Below are 25,102 nucleotides of genomic sequence, written 5' to 3'. Positions count from 1 at the left end.
CCTCGAATAAGACCTATCATTTCAAGTAGCGAGAGAAATCCAGCTGGAAATCGATAGGACAGAACATTATACCTATTTATGGTCCCTTCTTCAATTTCAATCGGCTCAATCCAAAATGACCTGGAAAACTTAATTGGTCAATTCTGTTGCAATAGTGTCTTATTGAAATGGCTAGTAATGTGACTATAAGAATAGGTAACACGGAGCTTCAACAAGAAAGTGATGGCAGTCTACCAACAGTTGAAGCCTACCTGCCTCTTTTAATTGAGTCTCGAGTTACAACCAACTGATGATGGAGTTGAATACTCATTAAATGGTTGATGCTACTGGCTTGGAGTAACCAGCCTGTGGCTAATGGTTTCATGGTTGTTACTAATCACTGGTCAATGTTTCGATCATCTTGAAACATTGACTGATGATCGAAACATTGACTGTCAAAGTGTGCATGATTTGACCGGGAAACGAATTTCCTTAAAAACCATTTCCGCTGATGAATCCAGTTTATGGATGTACTTTCATCATTGTGCTGCAGTTGCCTACGCAGTATCGCGTGACATTGTGTTAACCATCTATTTTAAGCCAGATTTTGCTTTCTGGTGATTTAGTTTATCCGAAATGAGCAATTACCTGACACTGAATATGCTCTACATGATCAAGGTCAACGAATTGATTGAGGATTTAGGCTGAAATGACTGCAGTCTCATTATTATATGGAAGCATAAAGCTGCATGTGTCATAAATAGTTGGAGTAAGACAATGCGATTTCCTTGAAAGATGCTATTTTGCCTGTATCAACTAGACAATCTCGGAGGATTATCAGAATTGGAATGACTTCAACTAATGGGGAGAACTAGGTATATCCCGACTGGCCAAGTGGGTCAAGCTAGATATCTCACAGCCTCCTACAATGTCAATACTTCTTCTAAATATCCACGGAATTGGTGATCACAGATAAGCTACCACCAGCTTGCCGTAATGTTGATTGTATATCAAACATTTCATGGAGTTGAATCAATCAATGGACTGATAATAGTTTATCTGCCAATCATTGCTGTCAAATAAGGTTTGATGATGATTGATTCGGTCAATGACCTGTTCTTTCATTTCCTAGTACTACTTGATGCAATTAAAGCTATGTACGGGCATTCTCATTCACTGGTGTAGATGGTGTTGAAAATCAGAAAATCAAACCCCATCAGTCAACGTCCCATTTCAGTGATTACTGTCGCTTTGTGACAATTTAACGTCGAAGCAGAGTAAAAATACTGGCAGTGAATTCATTCGGTGTTAAAAAAACTACTCGTATTCAATAGACTAAAAGAATATAGGTACCAATTTATCGTAATTAATACCGTACAGCTGTCTTTCACTTATAACCAAACATTCCAAAAGGATGGTTTACAAACCGACTTGGTGGGCGGGACACGCAGCCAGTCATTGACCATCACATCACCTTCGTCCTTGAAGATGGTAAAACATGAACGAGCTGACATCTGCTGACATGCAACTAATTACCATGTTTTATCCCTGAATACTCCGTAGTGACGAAGTGAGCGTGTTGACCTTTCGGTTACATGGAGGGTTTCGTATACTTGTATCTCAGCGGCATATTGTGGTGACATCATGATGACGTATGTCTATGATGATGGTGTTTTTTCTTCCAATTGCTTTCTTTTTTCAGGTGTTACTGTGAACAATATGTTACCTCATTATGTCTTGCTTTTGTCGATGTGTTCTATTTTTGGCTGATATACTTTTAGAAAAATTGCATCAATAGTGAAGGTGTAACATATCGTCACAGCTAATATTTAATAGCTTTAATATCAGTTATATGACGTTCGCTGAGGCACAAGAGATTCCATTTTTAGAAACGTGTAGTTAAAACCTATTAGTGAACCTGCCCCTTGATAGCAATGCATCATCAATAGATTAACACGCACTTCTTATCTTGCAAAATACATCATGTTAGAAGTGTCACTTGTGCCTCTTTAAGATGATGTAGCGTCCTTGTATATCGCATCCTTCGACGCCAGGTCTATATTCATTCATTTCCTAAGGATATTGTATACGACATTAATGTATGACGAATATATTTCCAGAATTTCGTGAAGAATCATAGCTCTGACCTCAAATTCAAACAGCTCACCGATTGTGGATTCAATTCTTTATGAGGGTGACGATATGATCTGAATAAGGCTTGGTGGCATCTCCATACAGGTACACCTTTGGTGTGATGCGATATATTGAGTGTACTTAAGTTGTAAAGTAAAGTATCACCCCTAATGAAAGGCTGAGGAGGCTTTTGGGTTGAGTGTTCTTTGAAGAACCTTAAGTAAAATGTGAATACTTACCGCTAAAAATCTCCACTATCATTCCGAAAGGCATCACAAGAATCGCAACAAGTAAATCCGCAATTGCCAAAGACATCAGAAAGTAATTTGTCATATTTTGCAATCGTCTTTCCCAGCAGACAGCCAAGCATACCAAGATATTCCCAGTTGCAGTTAAAAAGATAAATCCGATTAGCGACAACATTCCCCATTTCAATGGGGATGACTCCAAATCGTTCAGTGTGGTATTCCAATCTGTGATGTTATCCGAGAAGTTCAGTGGTAGCATAACCATGGCGGTTTAGCGGCCATGGAGTGCCAAGCCAATATGGTACCAGTATCCAATTGTATCAATATATCATCATCTGAGGTTCAGAAACATTTGAGGGCCTACTTGTAGCTTTCTCTAAGAGGACATTGCATTCCAAGCGTTTACTATCTGAAATATGGTACCAACAGTAGAATCATCCCAGTGGATCGTTAGCATTGCTCAGGCTTAAAATATCTTCTCGCCTCTAAATATCCTCGGTGACTGATCTCATCCGTATGTACGACTTTGTCCCTTGCTTGCTGTTATCATCGTGAAACTCACTGAACTTGACCTAATCCATTTTCAACTAATCATAGTATGAAATTGCAGATAATCGAATATTCCTAAGATCGATATGTTAGCCCTACCATTATCTCATGACAGTGCAGTCACAGAAACGCCATTATAATCCATATGTTTCCTGATGCATTCTTCTTTACAGAAGTCTATGACCATCAACTGATCTTTTACTGATGGTCCCAGTTCTATTCCTCAATGTCAAAAGAGATATGAAAAACACAAGGCTTCCCTAAGCATCATCCCTTTTTCTGCACACAACAAACTATTCCGACTGATTTCTTTCGCTCTTCAGGGATTCCGGGTGTCAATAAAACACTGCTTCAATATCAAAGGAGTTGGGCTCATTAATACTTTCAACTTGTTTTCTTCTAGCTGCTGTTCTTGAATGTAGTGATGACTTGTGAATGTTGTGTTTCTCGAGGTTGGCAAATATTCTGAAAAAAAGGTTTGAGCTGTATTATTCTTGCAGTTATAATGGTTTTGACAGGTATGTTCTTGGTACCTGTCCCACAGTGAAAGTACATACGAGTATAAAGAAGCTGTCACGCACACTTGAAGCCATTAAAAGTCCCCGCCTGAATGGCTTAGCTCCTCAAAAGCAGCTGCAGTCTGCTGTCGTACGAGCAACATTCTTGAATGCCATTATATCAGACTTTATCCTTAAACCAAGCCGTTACCTTTACAATATTTAGAAGGAATCCAAGTCATAACTTACATGGAATGCCATAAAGCAATGACGGTATTATGTTTGGACAAATAATTGCCCGTCAAAGCATAACTATATAATTTAACATCCCACTCACAAATATACAAAAGTCTTAATGAAATAATTATGCGTATTCCTGAAAGTCGCCAGTCACTCTGTCCGATGGGTAAGTTTCTTTGACCCAGTCAATCACCATCCGTTGTTGAACTCTCCATGTGTAGGTTGCACGCGTATTTACATATAAACTATTTAGGTCATAGATGATATTATATTCGATATTTTTGTCGTTTGTGTATCCTATTTTCCGTCAATTTCATGACTCACTTTTATCCAGGATAATCCCTTGCTTTGCTGGGATGGAGGCATTCAGTCTGCAAGAAAGAGGAGAGATAATGAGATTTTAGAGTAGAGCGTATAAGACCGCTCGAAACAGACGATAAACAGATTAACTAAGAAAATCGAAAAAGACAAAACGAAATGCTTTATTGAATGATGAGCATTACTCAACCATTGGGCGCACTGGATCTGGCATAATTTCAGAGATGCCACCGAGGCCGTGACTGAACATTGAGGTCGATTTCCAACTTTCAGTTGTCAGAACTGAAGAAGGACATACCTTATCTGACATTGGCCCATTCAATTTAAAAGCATAAAATATTTGTCCCCAAGAAGATGATAGATAGTAAGCCATCCGTCAAGATGTTCAAACCCGGAACCAGCTATAACTGGACTCCGAATAAACCGAAAGAGAAACACCTAATATTTAACACCAGCGATCCAAGTCATTGATAAACAAACCTGAAGTCAATGTGTCCACTGCTGATACGAGTATGCCCACACAACAATCACTCGATAGAATATCATTATGTGTTCACGCAATTATTGGCGTCGCAATCATTTCCTAACGTGATATTGTGATTGCCTTCGAGATTCCAAATGACTTCATCTTGTACCGTTTGTTAATCAGCAACTGTGATTAGTAATTAGTGCAAACTCAATTACAAGGTAATGAATGTCAATTGATTATCTCAATAGACACATTTGTTTGGCTGACAATTGGTCTGTTCCTGGAATGATTTGTGTTGTCTGGGTCTGTTTAACACCTTGTTGTTATTATTGGGTTGATTTGTGTTGTCAGGGTCTATTTAACACCTTGTTGTTATTATTGGGTTGATTTGTGTTGTCTGGGTCTATTTAACACCTTGTTGTTATTATTGGGTTGATTTGTGTTGTCTGGGTCTATTTAACACCTTGTTGTTATTATTGGGTTGATTTGTGTTGTCTGGGTCTATTTAACACCTTGTTGTTATTATTGGGTTGATTTGTGTTGTCTGGGTCTATTTAACACCTTGTTGTTATTATTGGGTTGATTTGTGTTGTCTGGGTCTGATCACTACTCTACTGCATGGCAGCATATAAGATACTAGCAGCATGCGACTGGAGATTTGTAATTAGATAAACGTGTTGTAATTGTGTGTTCAACAACATAGTATGGTGTTGGTTTCCCAACCGACATCGCCTTATATATCATTGTTGTTAGTTTTCTCTCAGCAGTCTCCATCCCTTTTGCGTTCTGCATTCACATATGCATCAGTAATGCTCACTTCGGATTTTAACCAATCAGAAAGGCTTGCACTAAGACTCAATTGTAAATGTCAAGAAGTTTAAAATTACCAGGTTTATCTGAGAGACTAGTCGTTGACAAATGGAAAGTTGGTTGATTACTCTGGTTGTGCAGTACTAAATGTAACCAAATTACAAGGTGACATTTGAAAGCTTTCTCCCAGAACGTGACGGGTGTATGTCACTTGGACAAGTAGCTGTTGATCATTTCATAGAGGATCATAGATAGAAAATGGTAGGCCAGTCACAAATACAATGAAATGTAAATGATGCTGATGTTTTTTATATGAATCAAACCTGTGTCAGTCCCTCGCCAATGGTACCATGGCCAGCATACGGGGACAATAACACTCGCCGTTTAGGTAAACCCACATTCATATAGAGAATACTATTTTATCTGTCCCAAGTATGATATTTCAGCAAACCTAATGATGACTATCGACGCCTGGTCAGAACCTAAATAGGAAAATTGAGACACCGCCCACCTGCTCCGTAACTTAGAACAGCCTTGGTCGTTATTGGCAGAACATACCAATCTCCATCCGAAATGGACAGTTCAAGCTCCCCTCAAACTCTTTAGGGAAAAGGATATGACATAAAACAGCTGGTTGCCTAGAAACCGAGTGAAGTGTTTTATTTTTTTCTGCATAATGCAATAAGAAGGTGTCAAACGCATAAGTAGTCGCCAGTGACCAGCTGTTTGGATGCGAACACTAAAGATAACACGACTCGGGCTCATACAACATTGTCACGATGCTTTCTTTATCCTGTTTGATGTATGGGGTGCTTGGTCCTTTCGTTGACGTCATTTATGATATTACTGAACCCAAGTGCCATTTGGGGAACGTGGTTGCTCAGTGAAAGAGTGCAGTTGCTCGGGTACTGCCTTCTATCATCTGATTAATTTCCCAGTATCGTAAACTGACTCTGATTGTGAATTTGGTGCTAAAAACTGTCACTGATCTGGTCATTGCTTCCGTAGTACATCAACTATTGAACGAAAATCATTGCAGCACTTTTTTCAGAAAAGAACTCTTGTTTTAGGATGAGAAGTCACTTGATCACGTCTGTGTGATCAAAACGTGTTGACGTCATTATGGGGTTCTTATTTTCCTATGCTTCCATGTCTGCGTTTCGCCAGGTGACTTTTTACTGAAAAATAGTAAAAACCAAAATAGCTCCCATAATTACTGTCAGTTTCTTCCCACTTGGCCAGTTTCTAAGAATTGTGATTGATTTCCACAGTTTGCAGTCATGCCAGTAAATTGTGCTGGATATTTCCGTAAAACCATCTTTTATTGCTTAATACCGTGTTTTATTGCAGTAAGTGATGCCTGACACATCCTTGCAATAACATTACAAGTCGTAAGTTAACCTGTTGTCCGAACGGCTGTAATATGAAACCAGTAAAGCAAATTCAAACTCGTGTGCATTGAGATGAGACATTTATTTTCATGATTTATTACAATACCAGCACATGCACGATCATCTAAATTTACTCCATTACCCCAGTCAGCTCTTGGACCCCAAGTCCACCTGAACAATCGACAAGAGTCCCCTCCATAAAATTGTCATGTATCCCGAGGCCACCCTTTGTGCATTAGACATCTGAATACCTCAAAGTATTCATATGTCTTGGTCACCGATAAGGTCAGTTCTGGTCATCCGGTTTTGGAAATCGATTCCTTTGAGAATTTTTGAGATGATTACCCTGGTCCCCATCTTGGGTCTCTGTCTGCAGATTAACATAGTTTTCGTCTGTGACTTCAAAGGCTCTTCAATGTCTTACTGGTTCGAGCAGGAAAAAAACAAGTGAAAGAAATATTTGGATTTAGAAAAAAATTTCAACTTTCAGAGTTGAAATTTTTCATCAGTTCATAATTTTGAAATTTTTTTTCAAAGCCAAACAATTTTTAGGGCTGATGTTTCTCCATTTTCAGCAAAAAAAAACAAGTGAAAAAAATATTTGGATTCAGATTTTTTTTCATCTTTCAGTCAGTTCAAAAAATAATTTTTTAAGTCAAAAAAGTTTTCATCCATTGCCCGTCGTCTCCTTAAAAATCACGGCTGATAGAAACCTGCCTTTTTTGCTCACAAAGGGTAAGCCAAGCCTGCAGCAGGTTGTAACAGAAAGGTTAAGCCTTCCAAGCGTTAGTACAGGTGCCTAATTATGGACCTGTCCCTTCTAGCTGGTGGTGAATTACAATTATGAGATTGTGTTGGCAGTAGGAGAACATTCAAGGTTTTTTTCTTACTAGCAATTTTTTTGGCCAAAACAATTTTTTCTTGTACATTCGCATGTATTTATCTAATCTGGTTTGAAAATGTTAGCAGGGCCTGTGAAGATATTCCTGTCGTCGACATAATTTTTTTAAACAGAACTACCGGTTTGAAAGATATCAGAATAGGTAAAAATTGGCGGAATAAAACGTAGAACTGCCTGATTGGAATAGCTCATAACGCTAATTGTTGTACAAAGTTACAAAAGTTGTACAAAACTAATTACAATGTACCATAAATTCAGCTTGACTTCCTTTTCAAATTAGCAGCATACCTCCCTTTATTATGTCGACCGTCCATATGGTGGGAGACTTCACTTTGAAGGGCTGATGTTTGTCCTTTGAAGCCCCATACCTATTCTATTAATTATGTTGCTGGACACGTGCCTGGTGGTTTGAGCTGGTCACCGGAGGAGATCAAAGTGCACGTCCTTAACAGCTTAGCGGATATGTCTGGGAGTATCTACCCATTCTCGATCTTGATGTTGTGTACATGCATGTTCAACCTCTTGTAACTTATTGTTACACATCTCCTTCGATGTTGTCAACTTCCTCACAATGCTCTTTGTGTGTTAGAGATACATTCTACCTTTGTGTTGATGGTTTGGTTGACACTGGCTGTACCTTCACTGGTTAAGTATTGGGAGTAAACTATCATCGATGGTAAAATTCTACCTCAAAGCAACTTTACGTCAGTGCAGTACTTCCAACCTAAGCCATGAGAAGAACCTCCGTATATTTGCCATGCCATACAAAAGACATTAGAAGAAGTCCCTTTACGAATACGCCACCTTGTTGGCGATACCAAATCGACTTTGTGCAGGTTTGTGAAACGTAGTGTACATTCGTAGATGGCTCCGCTCATTCATTCTTCATTAGAATAATTCTGAATAATTCCACATGACTAAGGGGAAAACATCGGTGTTGGTGTGATCATTAATTGATGAATTGAAGGTTGGCAACTCTGCTGAAAGGAACAGTTTGCATCATGAATCAAAGTGAATGCCAAGCATGATCAGGTAGATTCATGTGGTAAGCTGGACACCCACTGGAAAGATGAGGGTATTGCGGACGAAGGACCATTTACCCCAAAATGCTGTATCACAAATCCAAATCGCAATGAGTTGTGTGGATTGTTTGTGTGATGTGTCTGGTGGTTTCCTCTTTCTAGGTCAACGTCCCCTCCCCCTATATTTCCGACTGATGGCGTCAGCCTCGGCCGCACGGTGTGGGACCCAAAGCGTGGAACGATGCTAAAGTATACAAAGGCGGATTTATAAGTCGGACATTTTATTTCTATTATCACGACACAGCTCAACGACTGAGGGTGCTGATCTGGAATGAGACGTCTTGCTCTTACCTGAAGTAACAGCCATCGAACTTGTGTTGTAATTATAGCAGAGACTGTCCCTCTGGTATCGGAAGAGGGTGTCTCTGCTTAACAAGCAAGATGAAAACAGACCGCTAGCCTGAGTCGCATCATGAATATAGACTTAATCTAAATCGGGAAATGTGTGGGTGAATGGAACAGGGATACAGAATACAGTGCTGTTGGGAATGTTTTGATAGATTGGTCTGTGGCTGATAGATGTGAACAGGGAAACACTATCAAAGTGGTAATTAGTAGTACAAACAAGCTTAAGGTCTAAATGGTAACGGAACTGGTTGTACGAATGCAACTGACGGACCATGATTTAAACCTGATGTGCTATGAAGTAGTACCAAACATCAAAGGCGATACGTTCATGACAATGAGGCTGAAGTAAATTGTAGATGTGAACTGGCCCTCTCTGGTAGGGTATCTCTGATTAACAGACCAAGGGTAAACAGACCTCTAGACAGATGCGCAAGATGAATACAAACTCAATCTAAATCCGGGAAGATTTGAATGCAAGCCGAAAGGAACCCGTACAGAATAAGCTGCTAGTGGGAAGGACTTGATGAGCTAATATACATGATTGGATGACGTGTACTGGGGAAAGAAATGCTAGATTTACAGATGTTTGGTCTACAGAACTCAAGTATCAAGTTTTACTTTTACCCCAAGGTGCATTTACGATCGAATATCTATTAGTCCAATGAAATTACATGTACCAATGAAATTGTATCTTTTTGCAGGATACAAGGAAAGGCGTGCAATTGCATATTAATAGGTCGATTTGTCAGGCATGTCAGGCAAAATGATCAAGCAATGGATGATGCAACAGCTTTCTTAGAAATACCCTTGTTGGGTCGTGAATGTTGCCGTAAGTGGAAAAGAATATTACAAATCCAATTGGGTAAAACAGATCAAGCATTTTAGAGAAATTGTTTGGCAGAAGATCTTTCATCATCCTCTTTCTTGCTGCATGATTAAGATTTTAAGTGCAGTCATCACCTTACATATAAAGGCTGTCTCTGTTAAAGCTTTGTCTTGATCGACCATCTTCAATGTCTATTCCCGATCTGGCTGCAGCAGAATGTGTATGAAGCAAGCCTCTGTTTGGAATCTTAATGCTGCCTGGTACAGTATGCCAGCACATCAATAAATCAATGACAAAGTATCAATCATCACGGTCATCAAGACATGGCTAGCACGAACATGCTAGATGATCCTTAACTCATTTAGTCAACTCTGGCAAGTAATTATGTTCTTATTGATGGCAATCCCGGATGTGGTAGCATTTTGCGATACCTTGCGACTGAGGAGTGTAATTAGAATTTATTATACATTTGTTAGTAGCGATGTTTGTTGCTGTGGTAGACCTCGTAAGAATTGTTCATTTTTAAATGAGCAATATACCTATGTTCATATTGACATTGCGCCTTTGGTGTTCCATCGATATTAGCTTATCATTTCTGAAATGCTACTTATATACATTGGACTCCCGAATTACACAGTCATTCCAATGTTTTCCCCAATCTGCCAGCCAGAGGCTCCTATGCTGAGCAATTGAACTAGACAATTTAAGAATAGAGAATGAGGCTAGTGTATAATAAATCTTTCGTTATTAGTATCGTGGCCCAGTGTGGGCAACCTAAAGTCAGATAAAAGGATGGGTGTGTATAACGTGCTACACTACACACAGTGCTAATGTCTCCAATATCAGCCTGACCAAACGCATTATAATCACACCAAGCTTCTCGATACAACACGACAAATTTCCTCAGGTATGTAATTGATTCGAACATAACCCTGTAAAGCAATTCCTTGTAAAATCTGTTCACTCCCAAGGCATGTTAACTGGATTTGGGTATCAGAAGCATTCTTTCTTATTCGCATATATTGGTTAAATAAAACTGCACTAAATGGTAGCCACGATATCAAACCTTCTCCGAAAAACAAATCGTGAATTACTTTATGAGGCCAATGATAGTTACAGCAAATCTTTGATGAATTATTAATGCACCAAATGTATCACGATTCATATTTGTAAATTCGTCTTCTTGGAAAGGTGTGTGATTTATAGGTGATAATTCTACTGGCTCATGTTGCTGATTCTCATCGTGAGATGAAGAATTGCCCATCATCATCAGTTATACTGTTTGTTGCCTTCCATTACCCATTTTAGTGGCTCTACTAATGACGGCATATATCTAGCACAATACAAATTATTGTCATTAGTAAGTTACTGCAGGGTTATTGTGGGTGAGTTACCTAGTATAAGCTTGTTAAAATAGTGTAATAATGTCAGTATCAGCTACACTGGACACCTATGCTACGAACACTCATATCAACGACAATGTCGGTCACCAAATAGGGCAAACGACTTTTCAAAGCGAAATTTTTGGGGGGCTGATGATATTTCTTCATTTGAGCAGAAAAAAGTGAAAAAGTATTTGGACTTTTTGTACCACCCGCAGAAAAAAAAAGTTAAAAAAAGTCAAAAGTTGAAATTTTTTCTCGATTCGTCCATTGTAGAAATACCATTGCTAAAGCCACTAATGACTTGAGTTCCAAACTCTCACGATTCCATTAGAGTATGCTCTTATTGTAGCGGCAGGATACTAGAAATCATGGTAGTGCGTGCAGGCTCCAAGTCTCACGATTCGCTTCGAGGAGTATCCAGCTTATAATTGCTTGATGCATGGGAAGCTTCCTCTAATCTTACCTCAAGGACATCGCGTGAAAACATACAGTTTGCTTGATCTTTTGACTCTAGTGAAGGTTAGTTTCAGCAAGTTGGTATGAAATCTACAAATGAGGTTAAAGTGATTGCTTGTATGTTAAGTGACTCAATATTACATTATCGAATGGAAAATACCTCGGGACTTCCCAGTTTATTGGGAGGGACTCACGGGGTGAAAGGAGGACAGTTGCATCTGAAGTATAACTAAGACACGAGGTTCTCTGAAATAATCAGGCCAACTCCTAAAGAATTCCGCCCCATGTGATTGAGATTTAATCAGAATTCCAGTCGCCCATTCTCCTCTTTCTCATGAAGGATCGTCGGTGACACCATTACAGGAGGGGAATAAGAGAACGCAAAGTGCAAACAAATATAGCCTTGGATTTTAGTGTGAGAGGGTTTTATTTTCGACGTTACTTCCCCAAGTTGAAGTCTAGAAAGCGTAAGTCGATCAGCTAGGTGGCAAGAGCTGCTGGCCAACCGGGTTTAGAATTTTGGAACATAGAGTCATTGAAATGATTAATGATATTCCCACGCACCTGTTTTTGAAATGGGGCTGTAATATGTAAATAAAGTACATTTCATTTGTTTTTTGCAACATTAGTTATCATCGTGATGGATAAAAAATAATGAATAGATGTGTGCCGGGTGCGTTTTCCAAGAAAACATAACCATATTACTTCAATCCCTCATGGAGCGATTATCCAATTTGGTTTCATGATCAGCTCCCTGTTGGTAATCAACAAATGAAACGCCCACGTGGCAATCGAATTGTTTTAAAGTAAAGATAGGAGCATTGAAGAGTGATTTAGACGAAATATGATATTTGGCGTAACTTTTCCATTAGACAATTGGTATTTGATGTAAACAGTTTTGACAGAGGCAGAGGCAAAGACAACAATTAGTTAAGCTAATAATGAATACATTTATGGATCGAACGAAACTAGAGATGTGCTTGATGCAGTTATATTGTTTTTTACATGCACAGTGTTTCTTTAAGGCATGTTCAATAATTTGGACAGTAAGAAAAAGAGTGGGATCATCGAACGTGAAACAAGCAGTGCAACATCCTGACCATTGTTGAAATCAAGTGAACTTGCTGATGCATTTTTCTCCAAAAAACGGTAAACAGAAGAAGTACACCAGTCAAAGTTACCAGTGCTTCAAAGCTGGGATATTGCTTCACGAATAGATTGTCACCTTTTCATGTGTTATAATGGAGGCATCAATCAGATGACGACTTTGTGTAGTGTGTCTCTCTATTCTCCCACCTTTCATGCTAATTTGATCTGAAATTGACCTAACCCTCTACACAAAATCAGCTGAATCCAATAATTGCCGAGCATTCAGATTTGTTTGCTGTCACAAGCAGACATACTCCATTGCATTAGTCTTGCATATTGACAGTTCTCTCTCATTCAACCTGTCAACTGCTGATAAATTTTAGATGCTAAATATAGATTGGCAAGGCTATATGAGATTGTTTTTTCACAAAGAAATATCATTATAAGTGTGTACACGTCAATAAGTTGCACCGCATTGATTGTGACTGGACACAGACAGCAATTGCAAAGGGATTTTCATTCACAACAGTTTGAATTCTGGGATCAGGATTCACAGCAAACACTGTCTGACACCACACAGCCACACTCCTTTCCTGTGGGAACCTAACCGATTCCATATGTTAGCTGTTCGATATAACGATTAAAAACTTCCAAATGATGTCCCAAACTTGACAGACTCACTGAAACCCATTATATCCTGTGTAATTATTCCTCTTTAATGATAGGTTAGGTGGTACGCCTATTTAAAACCGAGATATTTCAGGTGATACGTAAAGTATAAGTTACACTGATTTTCGGAAATCTACCAGAAGAGACCTTTTAAGTTACAGAGATTGCTGTGGTCAGAATCATTGACCTTTTAATTATGTAATCCACGCATTGAAATATAATATGCAACACTGCTGGTGGGATGGTTACACCGATATAGAATATTCTACCGGTCAGAGTTTTTGATACGGTATGGTTTGCATAGTTTATTTCCATTTTGTTTGTGGTACAGACAAAAAACAATTTGCACTAATGGCATTTAACGAGTCAGTTATATGTATTTTTATGCATCATACATTTGAAATTTGTACCACTGCCTTCCATTATTGTCTAAGCAAGTCTCATCCTGATGTGAGTATTGTCTTTCCGATCATGTTGTAAGGCTCTTGTTCCTCTAAGAGACATTCAAAGTGAATTTCCATGTTCGCCAGCTTCCAAGTTTTCCAATTATCCGAATGATGAATGATGTTGACATTCCTTTGGGTGTTTTCTAAAACATGACTATTGAATTAAGGGACAATAAAGAATGAGGTGATTTCATGGTTCATTTGTTTTGTTGACATTTTAGTCTCAACTTCAGAGAAGCCACTCTTTAATCTTCACCATCTTTCAGCACGTCCACCCTTTCTTATGTCCCTGTCAATCCGGACAACCCTATTCCCATAACCGTTTTGTGAAGTACACAATCATTGGGTGAAGCATGATTCCCGCTACAAGAACTTCCACTCATTTCAAGTTCACTGTCATTTAGCCCCACCCACTATTTACAAGTTACTAATTTACAACAACTGAGTTTCCATCATAGATTTTATGATGTATAATCTTTGTCATACTATCTTTGACGGGCCAACATAGAATCGATTTTTTTGTTGTTGTTGTTTTGTTGTTTTGTTTTTTTTTTTCGAATGATTATCGTTTGTCAATGCTAGTCTGTTCATCTCAATTAATGTTCTAAAATGGTACATTTACATCACTGAAAATAGACTATTCGCCGAAATGTCTATCAGGAAAACAATCTGTCTTGAATAGCAGCACTTAAGCGGGTAGTGCCTCATCGAATATTGATAATATGTCGGAGAAAGAATTGAAAAATAGATATTTGCCGTTTAATTGGAAATATAGGACAGGTTTCTGCTGCATTGTACATTGCAATAAAGTTATTTGATAGGTGAGATCTAAAATAAATGTTTGAGCTAAAAAGTAACGTTGCCTACCTTTGATTAATCTCGATTAAAACGAATACATGCACAGAACTTTCCTTTGAGAGTCATACTCATGGTATCGACATACCATCGAGAGATCTTCCCAAGTATAAAACACCCTTCAACAGAGTCAAATTTGAAGAACGTAGCATCCTTGCAGACAGTCCTTGTATCAATTTAGTTTTGTCAACGAATCAAAATAGTCAAGTATGTTGATATTTTTAACTGTCTGTAACTATCCTTTAAATGAAACCATTTTCATGTGGCTTTGAAGACACTTATCGTGTTGTGAATCAGTGAACGAGGAGACTCTAGAACTGTGAATGATACAGAGCTACGTTCATTCCATGATGGGGGTGCTGGGTTGCATTGCTAGGATCTGGATAGAGTGGCCTGTGTTGCCGGGATCTGGCTGGTGAGACTATAGGATTCTTGAGTTGCCATGTTTGTGGATGCGAGAGAGGCATATTAGTGATCCATGGTGGTTGGTGAACAAATATGTGTGGAAAATGAAAAAGAATCACAGGTTATAGTTATCGTAAGTTGATTGAAATGAATGAAACAACGAGACGGAGATGTGCTGAAATTGATGCGAGTAGGCCCACTCATCGATCAACTTACTTGGTGTCTCATCAAGTAACTTCTTAAAATGTAATGTTTACTCGATATGTTGTAGTTACCACCAACATGATTCCGTGACTTTGACACTATACATAATGAGAAATCCTGTGGAAGATCACCTCACAAAACGGTTTCTTGGCTAATTTGACTAATTACATTAATGATGCCTCCATCTACCTCTTCTCATCAATAATAATGGTTGATCTAGGTAATTCTTGAGTTGTAGACAAGGGATTGTCAAGGGGTGAACAAGAGTGGAAAAGGGGTAGACTGGGGGTAGAACAAACACGTTTGTACTATGTTGACATTGACTTGATAATGTCACTCGAACAAGATGCAACGAGAAGATATTTGCTAAATGTGTATCAAATCGATAATACCATAAACCTTAGTGCATTCTGTTGCTGCTTCTGGCTTGCAATGGAGCATCATCCGATTGATAGGATCATTTTCTCAACGTGATGCAAATAAAGTTGATTAGATTTCTTTGAGCGCTGGTTACAAATATCAAGACAGCATCGTCACGTCTCGGCAGCCTGATGCGGCGTTTTTTAAATCACGAGTAATTTACAATGTTGAGGTTTTAAAAATCGTTTCGGGGTTTTTTGTTTGCGGAATTTGAATTGCTAATCAGTTTTTGAGTTTTTTATCAAAACTACTCGCCCAGGTTTAGAATGGCAGGTTACAGCTGAATGATAAGTAGTGGTTTTATCTAAAAGGACCGGAGTCTATCATTTGAAAGACTCTGCCTGGACGTAGGTGTCGTTAATCAAAATGAAAGGAGGAAAAATGTATTCAGATTGATTCAGTTTCCATTTTGGTATTGGAGTAGAGTCTCTACTGGATTTGGTTAGGATTGCAGTATGAACAGTCCCACTAAGCTGACAAGCATAAACTCATGGTGTCGTCGTTTAATAAAACATAAGCTATCGACAAACATTCTACTGATTGGCACATGATACACCCCTTTAATACTTACTTTTTAGAGGATATATTGTTACCCAACTCCAATCAGTTCTCAACAGCCAAGTCGGCCCTCCATTGATTGAAATAATACAGTCCCACTGCGGCAATCAGTTTCTCTAGCATAATGCCAATCTGCCATCCTGAAATATAAAAAAACTGCATCAACGCCTCATCATCTTGGTGTTTCCACACGTTGAGTTGCGAAGGTAAATACAGCTTTCGTTAATGACATGGCGGTAACGAAGCTGTTCGTTGATTATTTAGATATGGAGAACATGGTTTGGTGAGAGTTGCTGCGCCACTCATTGAGGTCAGATTGGAAATTTTTTCATCTTTCAGTCAGTTCAAAAAAAAATTTTCACAAAAATTTTCAAAGTCAAAAAGGTTTTGGGACAGATGATGTTGCTTCATTTTGAGCCGAAAAAAAAAAAAAAAAAAAAATTGGACTTAGAAATTTTCTCTTAGTAAACCCATTGCTGGTAGACCATACGTATAATGTGGCAACTCCCGTAAAAAAGGTACAGGCGAGCTTCTCATATTTGATGGTTCTTAATCTTCCGACCAACCTATAATGTGACGCCAAACACTAGCCTTGCACACCATCAGTCAGTCTCCTCCCAAGATTACATCCCTCCTACGTCTTGCTTTAGAATAATTGGTGTTGATTTATAATGTCATGGGTTCTATCACCGAGGCTTATACACGTAGATTGGCCAAAATGTCACTGGGTTTGTCTCTTCTGTGATGTATCTACCTGCTTCCTTGACTGTTTTCTTCAAGAGAGACCATGGATTCCCCACGGGTACTGCCCAAAATCAAAGCACCAGTGGTGTTAGATTATGAGTCATGGATTGTACCTCCAAGGCGTATATATATCACATAATTTGTCACCGGGTGGGTCTCCTCTGCAATATTTATCACCTGCTCTCTTGATCATCATCTTGACCAGAGGCCATCAAGCCGGTGCATACAAAGTCCACTATGTTATAACCAAATTCTGTCTGCTTGCCGTAACACCAACACGATGGTCTATAAACGTTGCCCTCCTGTGTTATGGCTTCTTGGCTACTAGCATATGCAGACATAGCTATTTCTTTGAGAGGGGCTTTATGACAATCTTTGTGTCACTGAATGTGATTTATCTCCTATTCTTGTTCTAGGGATATGGATAATGTCTTGAGAGGTTCTTGCACATGTGATGATCGCTTACCTTATCAGCAAGTTTTGCTGTCGACGTTTGCTACGGAATATGACAAATCCTTAGCAGTAAAGATTTTCAACCGATAAGTTCAAAAAAGATGGCTCGCATTGGCCAAGTGCAGTTTGTGGTTCACTGTTGTTTTATCACCGACTTTTGTTCATGTTTGGCAGTTAATGTCAGGTCACATTGTCATCGATAGTTTGTGGGTGTGTAGCCAGCCCAAAAGATAAAGTGGTCATGTTCTCCCTTTTTTTCTGTCGAGGTTGTTGCTAATCTTAATGCATAAGCGTGTTCTTTCATGTTTTTGGCTTGCCGCTACAGCTGCCTGGATTCAATCTGGCATCTATGGCTGTGCGTGCATGGTGGCTTTTCCATGCTTTCAACAGTTCTTTTCATCAAACATTTGTCCATTACAAATGTTAAAGCAAGAAAACCAAGAGGATGATCCTTGTATCCTTCTTGTCTGTTCAACATTATTTTACTCATCAGATCTGATCAGAAAATATTGTAACAATGTAGTCTTCAGCTTTCTTGCGCTCATGTTCATTTTTGGTGAGCATTCCAGTTGAGTGTTGGAAATTCACCCATCTTTTTACACACGGAGAGTAAAGTGAGCCACACTGTTTCTGGAATACAGAGTGTAAGGCGATCCTCAACACCAAAGAAATGCAGTTCAATCGCTCCGACTTACGCACGTCGCTGGACTTGTTTTCTACAGGAAGGAGTGTTCATAAAAAAATCAATCAAGAAAATGAAGCCATTATCCCTGTTCAGTTCCTTCATGAGATACTTGTTGGAAAAAGGGATATTTTGGATTACTTCACTTACTGATTGGCTTCGTTTGTCAGGACTGCAGACCAGAGTGTATTCATAGAAATATAGAGGAATCAGTTTCTGCCAATTAGGCTTTTGTTGGCTTTCAGTCTTAATGAATAAATGATACATGAACTATATCTTTATGTGATTATGAATAATGGTATTGTAATACACTGGGTACATTCGATCATTGTAGTTCGATAAATTGTGCTAAAGCACCCTTGAACAGAAATCATTCTTCTGATAAGGGCGCTATATAGATTAGGTATTTACATTACATTACATTCTCTGGTAGCTTACTTGGGGAAGGAAAAAAACTGAGGTACGTCACGCAATCGACGTTTGCTGCTTGAATCGTGGGCAGGAGATGGTTGTGGTCTTAAACGTTAACATCGTGACACATATATCTTTGAAATGGTGGGATTTTGGTTTTACCACGTTTCTGATCGGTGTTCTCTGATATCACAATGTGGACACATTGAGACACATGTCAGTTTGTCGTCTCGTGTTCCCAACAGTAAGAGAAAGAAATACTAAGAAAAATTGCAGCGAAATCGATCAAAAAAGTCATTCATTGCTTTGTCAATTAGGCTACACCCAATTGCGCATGCGGAGAGATTCGAAGAAATGGTTTGACATTTTCTCAGAATTACATGCAATGCAATCCTCAAATTAGTCTGAAATGATTATAATAATTTCAGATCGGATCGCAGCCTCAGAAAATCAGGACCAGAACGTTAATCTTCCAACAGCCTGATATTGAATCTGCTTTCTACCGTCATTTACAGCTATTTTGAGTAACAAATCAGCCAATGCCTCGGGTCCCTATTAGAGACCACTAACGTTAAGTGACACTCTTTGATCATTACCATAGAAAAAAGGTTGCTTTGTGTAACTTGTGCTGCGGCTATGAATCTGTCAGGGATGGTGTAGCCTTTTGATTCTGGTATTGGCTGTGTGTTTTTGGTGGGCGAAACATCGATCCTGATGATTCGAAACGGAAAAATAGCAAAAGGTCCTTGGGACGCTAAAAGTAAAAAGTCTGACGAACGGTTCGCTCTATATCAAGGGGTATATACCAAGCACAGCTTTTGCTGCCATTATGGCCTGTGACTTTGTTTAGTCATGTGTCTTTTCTTCGTTCACCTTTCTTTCGGGTGTAATTGGAGGGGAGTTATTGATTTTGAGAAATGTGTGGAGCTACTTACAACACCCCCGTATATGTTGTGAACAGCATTCCGATACTAGTGAACTATCCACAGCCTTTTACCTGTATTACAAATATTCAAACTTGGTCGCCAGTCTTACTCGAGGCTTGTTCAAACAAGAGATTCATCTCAAACCTGTCGCTATTTGTTTTCCTCTTACAAATGAATTAGATACCTTCGTTGCCGTATCTGTTTTAATGTATTCATAGAGAAGAGAGATGTAAGATTGGAGCAGTCTTACTCCTACAAAGCCATTATGCAGTCCATGCTCGTTTCAACCTGTGGTTTGGGTAATTTTGTTCTGTGATACTGCTCAACTTGATTGCTGATGGATTACTAGTAAGCTGAACCAGTAGGCCTGATAAAAGTGATGATGAAGACAGCGATGGTGCTGAGTCGTCTATTGAGAAGTTGTTGTCCATTCAGTTATAATCAACTTCGCGTATTATTACCGTAATTAAGGGAAAGTATACTGAGCATTTAATGACTTATAAACTGCAGGAAATCCCGGGCTATTGAAATGTGTAGATAACTGAATTTGGTAGAAGATGCCGATAAGAAGTTTCTGGGAAATAATCGAGCTCTCTGGCGTTATTAGTGGGGGCGGAAATGGCGCTGGACCAGTCGTTTGGTTGACGGATGATCCACCTGCAAGCTGCATCAACAGTTATCTCTTAGCGTAAGATAGGTGATGTGAATTCTGATGAGAACAGGTTGTGTCTGTTGGTCTTCTTCAGCCATGTCATCTTTATGATTCTATCTTTTATTTCAACTTACATTTTACCAAATTTCTTCCGGTGTTCATCGTGGGTGTTTTATAATCTTGATGCATTTGACTATCATACAGGCAAACTGTGCGCTTTATCTTTCAATGAATTGAACGAAATCAAAAGATAATCAACAAACTTCCTGCAGTCATGTGCCTCCCAGCATTGTCAGCTAGTAGTGGTACATTTCACCAGCAGTTGGCAAAGACAGTTCAAGTTCGTTGCCTCTGGACTTCTCGCCTCCCCTGTGCAAACTCTCACGTTGTTGACCCGACTACGGACATTCAGCCAATGTCTCACAGTGCTAGTTATTAATGGACAGCCAGCCTAATCTGGACACAGCCACCCTGATCATCCATTCACTAATCAAGGTTTGCTAGAAGAAGCATCGCTAAATCAGAAATTAGGCCAATTCTTCAAGACGTCCGGGGAGGGATAGGAGAAATCTGACATTCTATATGGAGGCAAAGCTTGTACATGAAGAACGAGTTGGTTATTGGGCGATTGATGAAGCCATTATGCCAGCGAAAGGCTGTCCTCCAATCCCTCTTGCCCCAATACACAGTCTTCCTGCTTCTTATACCCCCTTGTCTCGCCAAAAGGACAATGAAGACTTATTAATTTCGATTTGCTGGCTTATCCCCATGGCGCATCCGTCCGTCTGGTCGACCGAACTGAGTTGTCATCTGGTGATCTGTCTGGTTGTTCACCTTTGGTCAATGTAAGCTGGTCAAGGGATCGCTGGCTTAGATACATTTGAGGCTTTTCTTCGCTACTTCGGTGACGGTTAGGCGACGTTCGAAATTAAAGCTTTTTCCAGGTTTAATTTGAATCGGCACGAGTTTATATGAACCTAATATACCCCACTCAGATGTTCTGGATTAACATCAAAGAAATGCCGAGGCACTCACCTGTACCTTAATACGAATCTTTTCTTTTAAATTGGGGTTCTCCCCGTTGATAATTTGTCCATTAAAATTCAGCTCATTACAGTCGTCACTATTTCGTTTGATGTGTCTTGGCGGGGTTATCAGGTGGTAGGATATGAATTGCTCTCATGTAGTATGTGGGTGTAGTTGAGTCTCCTAATCCACCAAGATGCGCAGTGCTCGAATTCAGGATTTTGAAATGCAAAACCTAGGCACAGATCATCAACCGTTGGCATATGATGAGGATGAATCATTGACCTTGGCGAATAATGGACTGACCTTGTGCTTCAAAGTTTCTTTGACTGAAACCTTTAATAAAATCATTTCGGATTATTCTCATCGTAACTTGCAACATTACAAGTGATATTTTCCTCACCTATGTGACGACTGTGCGTGATATGTACTTTCTGTCGCACTGATATTGTATCATGGACAAATAAGTTCCCTTGTTGACTGCAAAGGGACAAAGGTGAACACCTCAGCAAACGTGTTTTTTAAAGTATCAACTACATACATGTTACCTATCCAACGGCTTAAACATCAATGTTATTCTTGTCTAAGACCGCTAAACCATTGTCAAGACTGACGCAGGCTTTCTTAATATGGCGTCATTGCAGTCATATAGCCTGAAGACAGCAATGACTTCCCACACAGCTGACAGAGAAAGACCATCGACGATGTTGCTCGACATTAAAGCGGACATGCATGCACCCTAATCTTAAAACTAATCCTGAAAGCAGAAAGCAAGTTTTCTCACTTGGTCGTTAGGTCAAAAGCTATTTCCTGGACAGATGAACTTCCATAAGACAATACAATGTATTCGCTTCCTTGTCTGTTTATACACATACCCTTTGGCACGTTTACAAGTCCAAATCCATTTCACTTGACAACAGTGTTGTTCTGTGTCGATTACCAATGTCCAGGCTGTAGTTACCATCAACCGCCCATACGTGAGCTTGAGTATCCTCCCTCATCTTGTCACGTGAGACATGATTAGGTGCTTCAGGAGATAGAGTAGTTTTCACAGAAGAGCAGTATCGATAAATCTTTTTTTGTGGCGCAATTTTTACTTGATTACATATTTCTTCTTGATGTTGCTGAGAATCAATATCCACCCTCAGGCTGGTCTTCTAATTTCAGTCTATTACAGGAGGTGAGTCTAGGTATTGTTCAGAAATGGAAAGCACACGTTCTCTAGCAGATATTTCATAAAGCCCCCCCCCCCCCCCCCCCCCCAATGTATGCTGGGAACAGTTACAATCTTGACTTATTAATCCATCTGTACCGTCGTAGAGAATACCTGGAAGCTAGTTGTTTCGCAAAAGTCTTCAGTCTTATCGATGTTCCGTTGTTTGCTCTGGTGGAATGTTTGTTTTGGCATGTTTGAGTATTCCTTTGCAGGATGTCCTTTTAAAATGAGAGTGACACGTTGTAGGAAGAATAGGTTAAGTTGATTTGCATGTGTCTCTTGGAGGATCGAAGTGAGACGTTTATTGCTTCAGGATATTGTGCCTTCTAAAAGTGGGAAATGTTAGCTATTCAGCTAGTGGGGCGGAGTTTTAAAATGTCTCGCAACCTAACAGGCTTGTGACCTACTGATATCTATTTAAGTTGAGACGATATCCCTTTCTGTATTAGTCATGTTAGTGAAGCTAACTTTCAAGCCACCCGTAGCTGATAATGGCCTTTTTTCTCTGTCAATTACCTTTGTATCTCATTTTTTGTCAAAGGCAACCTATACAAATTGCGGGAGTGTAGAAGTTGCCTGCTTGAACTAGTGCTCAGTGATGACACTTTGATCTTCATCGGGTCGTAACTGATGGAATTTGAAGCTTGTTGCGCTACAGTATTTAAACAGTGAATTTGTGTTTGAGCCGTGCATGTGATCACAATGAAGTAAGCCAGTGGGAGTGGGTGCGGCACCCAGTTATCTCTGACGAATGCTCTTTCTCAAAGCTGGGTCCTGATTTGTTTCTGCAAGCCCCTTTACCCGATTATAGTTGATAGCATGGTTTTGAAATAAAACAACTACACCATTCTTCTTACCGTGGGCGCTTCTGCACTACCGGTTATGATGCTATCTGGAACACATATACAACTCAAATACTTCTAATTACTATACATTTCCATTTAGTATCAAAGACCATACATTACTTTTGGGCTGAGTTGCTCCTTCCATGTGAAGTAAAGGCCCATGCCGTCTTTGAACATGGGTTACGACTGTAAACAAGGATTATTTCAGCCTGGGTGTACAGGATAACTGTTATTCTGATTCTGGTAACGGTGGGTTAAGACAAATGATACTTTCGGTGTACTCTCCGTCATTGCATCCAATACGAAGCACGAGTGGTCTTTGAAATAACTTGGGGCATTTAACATCAAAGGCTTTGACAATACCTAAGGGCGAGTGCTCTCCTCTGTCACGAATTGAGAGGTTTGCTTTAATACCAACAGTGCCTGCTCCCAGAGATAGAGTTCAAAGTGAGTTTCTTACATTTGAGCTCTGAGCGTCTGTGCTGAACTCCAGTTGGGATAACATCGTTAAGATTCGGAGAAAGATCGCGGATAATTTCATTAAAATTTCCATTAGATTCAATTTCTGTCTTTGCCGGCAATTAGCATATTCAAGTAACAGACTTAATAAGTATTCGCAGACATGTGAGAGCTCGTTTTGTAACATTGCTGAGGGTATTTCTAGTGCATATCGTGTTCACTTCAAGTACTAGTGTCTTGGTAGCAAGCATTCACATTCATTTGAATTTTATGAAATTCCAGCGGAAAGGTAAAATATATTGATCAGACCAATTTAAGGGTAGGTCCTTTTTAAACACTCGGGCACAGCATTCGAACAGTAAAGACCTTGATGATAGTCAATATTCCCCATAAAGAAACAACTCAAATTTGTGACACCTTCTTTATGTCAGCCAAAATTATCAGCTATAATCACTTTCCACATCCAACAGCATTGCAACCGCAGGGTTGCTGAACAACGGCAACCTTGAAATTGAGCTATAAAATTGTGTTTGATTAATTACAGGCTTCGCTATCACGATTTATTTTTATCGCTTCGATGTTAGATTATTAATAGCTTGTCACAGTTCATTACTTGATTCCAGTTTTAGTTGCGTTTAACTTTGGCTTGTCAAGTTTTGTGAAGGGTTTGACGCAATCTCTGCTGAACACGAACTTTACAAATTGAAGTTCACCCTGTATCCATCGCATGGGCGGGCCTCTCGTTGATGTTTAGAATCGGCAGCTTGAATTGTTGATTTCAATTCCATCTAGTGTTGGGTCACTGGACTAAAACAGTTTGGCTGAGCGTGTGTGGTTTCATCTAAGACGTTTTTCTCGCAGAAGAGAACATCTTCAGTGCTTCCATCTGCTGTATCTGGTAATAGCTGACGGTGACTTTCACCAGCGTTTAGTCTAATAGTAACATTCCTATATGAGATGAAATACCCCGCACGCAATTGAAATCACATAGCTGATCTATTTTGTTATCTGCAGCGAGCACTCTGAAACAAGGTTCCTATAGGGCATGCAGGGATGTCTTGCTGAAAGGCTATTTCACGAACACGACTTGTGGAATATCTTAATGGTGACAAAGATGTGCATTTAATTTGGGGAGATCACGCCGGTCATCACCAGAGGATCACACCAACCCATTGAATTACTATAAATAAAGACTTGTGTATCTTTGCACTGGAGTTTTGTCCCACTGGCTATAACCTGTTTAGCACTGGTTACCACTTGGTTTGCAAGTCATGGGTACGAGAAAAAACAATCCTATAAAAAAGCTGGATTTCCTCTTCTTTTCATCTCCAGAGTAGGCTAATGTCGAGGTATTTACCTGTCATTTGGCACTATATACTGCCTCTGTTAAAAAGTGTAGGTCTGCTCTGA

At 39.4% G+C, this 25,102-nt stretch overlaps 1 protein-coding gene across 1 annotated transcript in view; it reads right to left on the bottom strand.

The window, feature by feature from the left end:
- The window catches only part of LOC135494739 (uncharacterized), a 30,775-nt gene extending 15,804 nt beyond the window's left edge, over positions 1-14,971 (bottom strand). Inside the window, exons 1-3 of the mRNA XM_064782999.1 lie at positions 14,704-14,971; positions 3,971-4,017; positions 2,352-3,374 (exon numbers count right to left, since the gene is read on the bottom strand). Of these exons, the coding sequence (XP_064639069.1) occupies positions 2,352-2,625 (274 nt within the window). The 5' untranslated portion in view covers positions 2,626-3,374; positions 3,971-4,017; positions 14,704-14,971. The remainder of the gene's footprint in view (positions 1-2,351; positions 3,375-3,970; positions 4,018-14,703) is intronic.
- Positions 14,972-25,102: the final 10,131 nt, after the last annotated feature.

Source organism: Lineus longissimus, chromosome 10, assembly GCF_910592395.1.
Source record: "Lineus longissimus chromosome 10, tnLinLong1.2, whole genome shotgun sequence".
Lineage (NCBI taxonomy): Eukaryota > Metazoa > Nemertea > Pilidiophora > Heteronemertea > Lineidae > Lineus > Lineus longissimus.
Note: the sequence above shows the minus strand (reverse complement) of the source record. Positions and strands in the feature narration are given on the sequence as shown.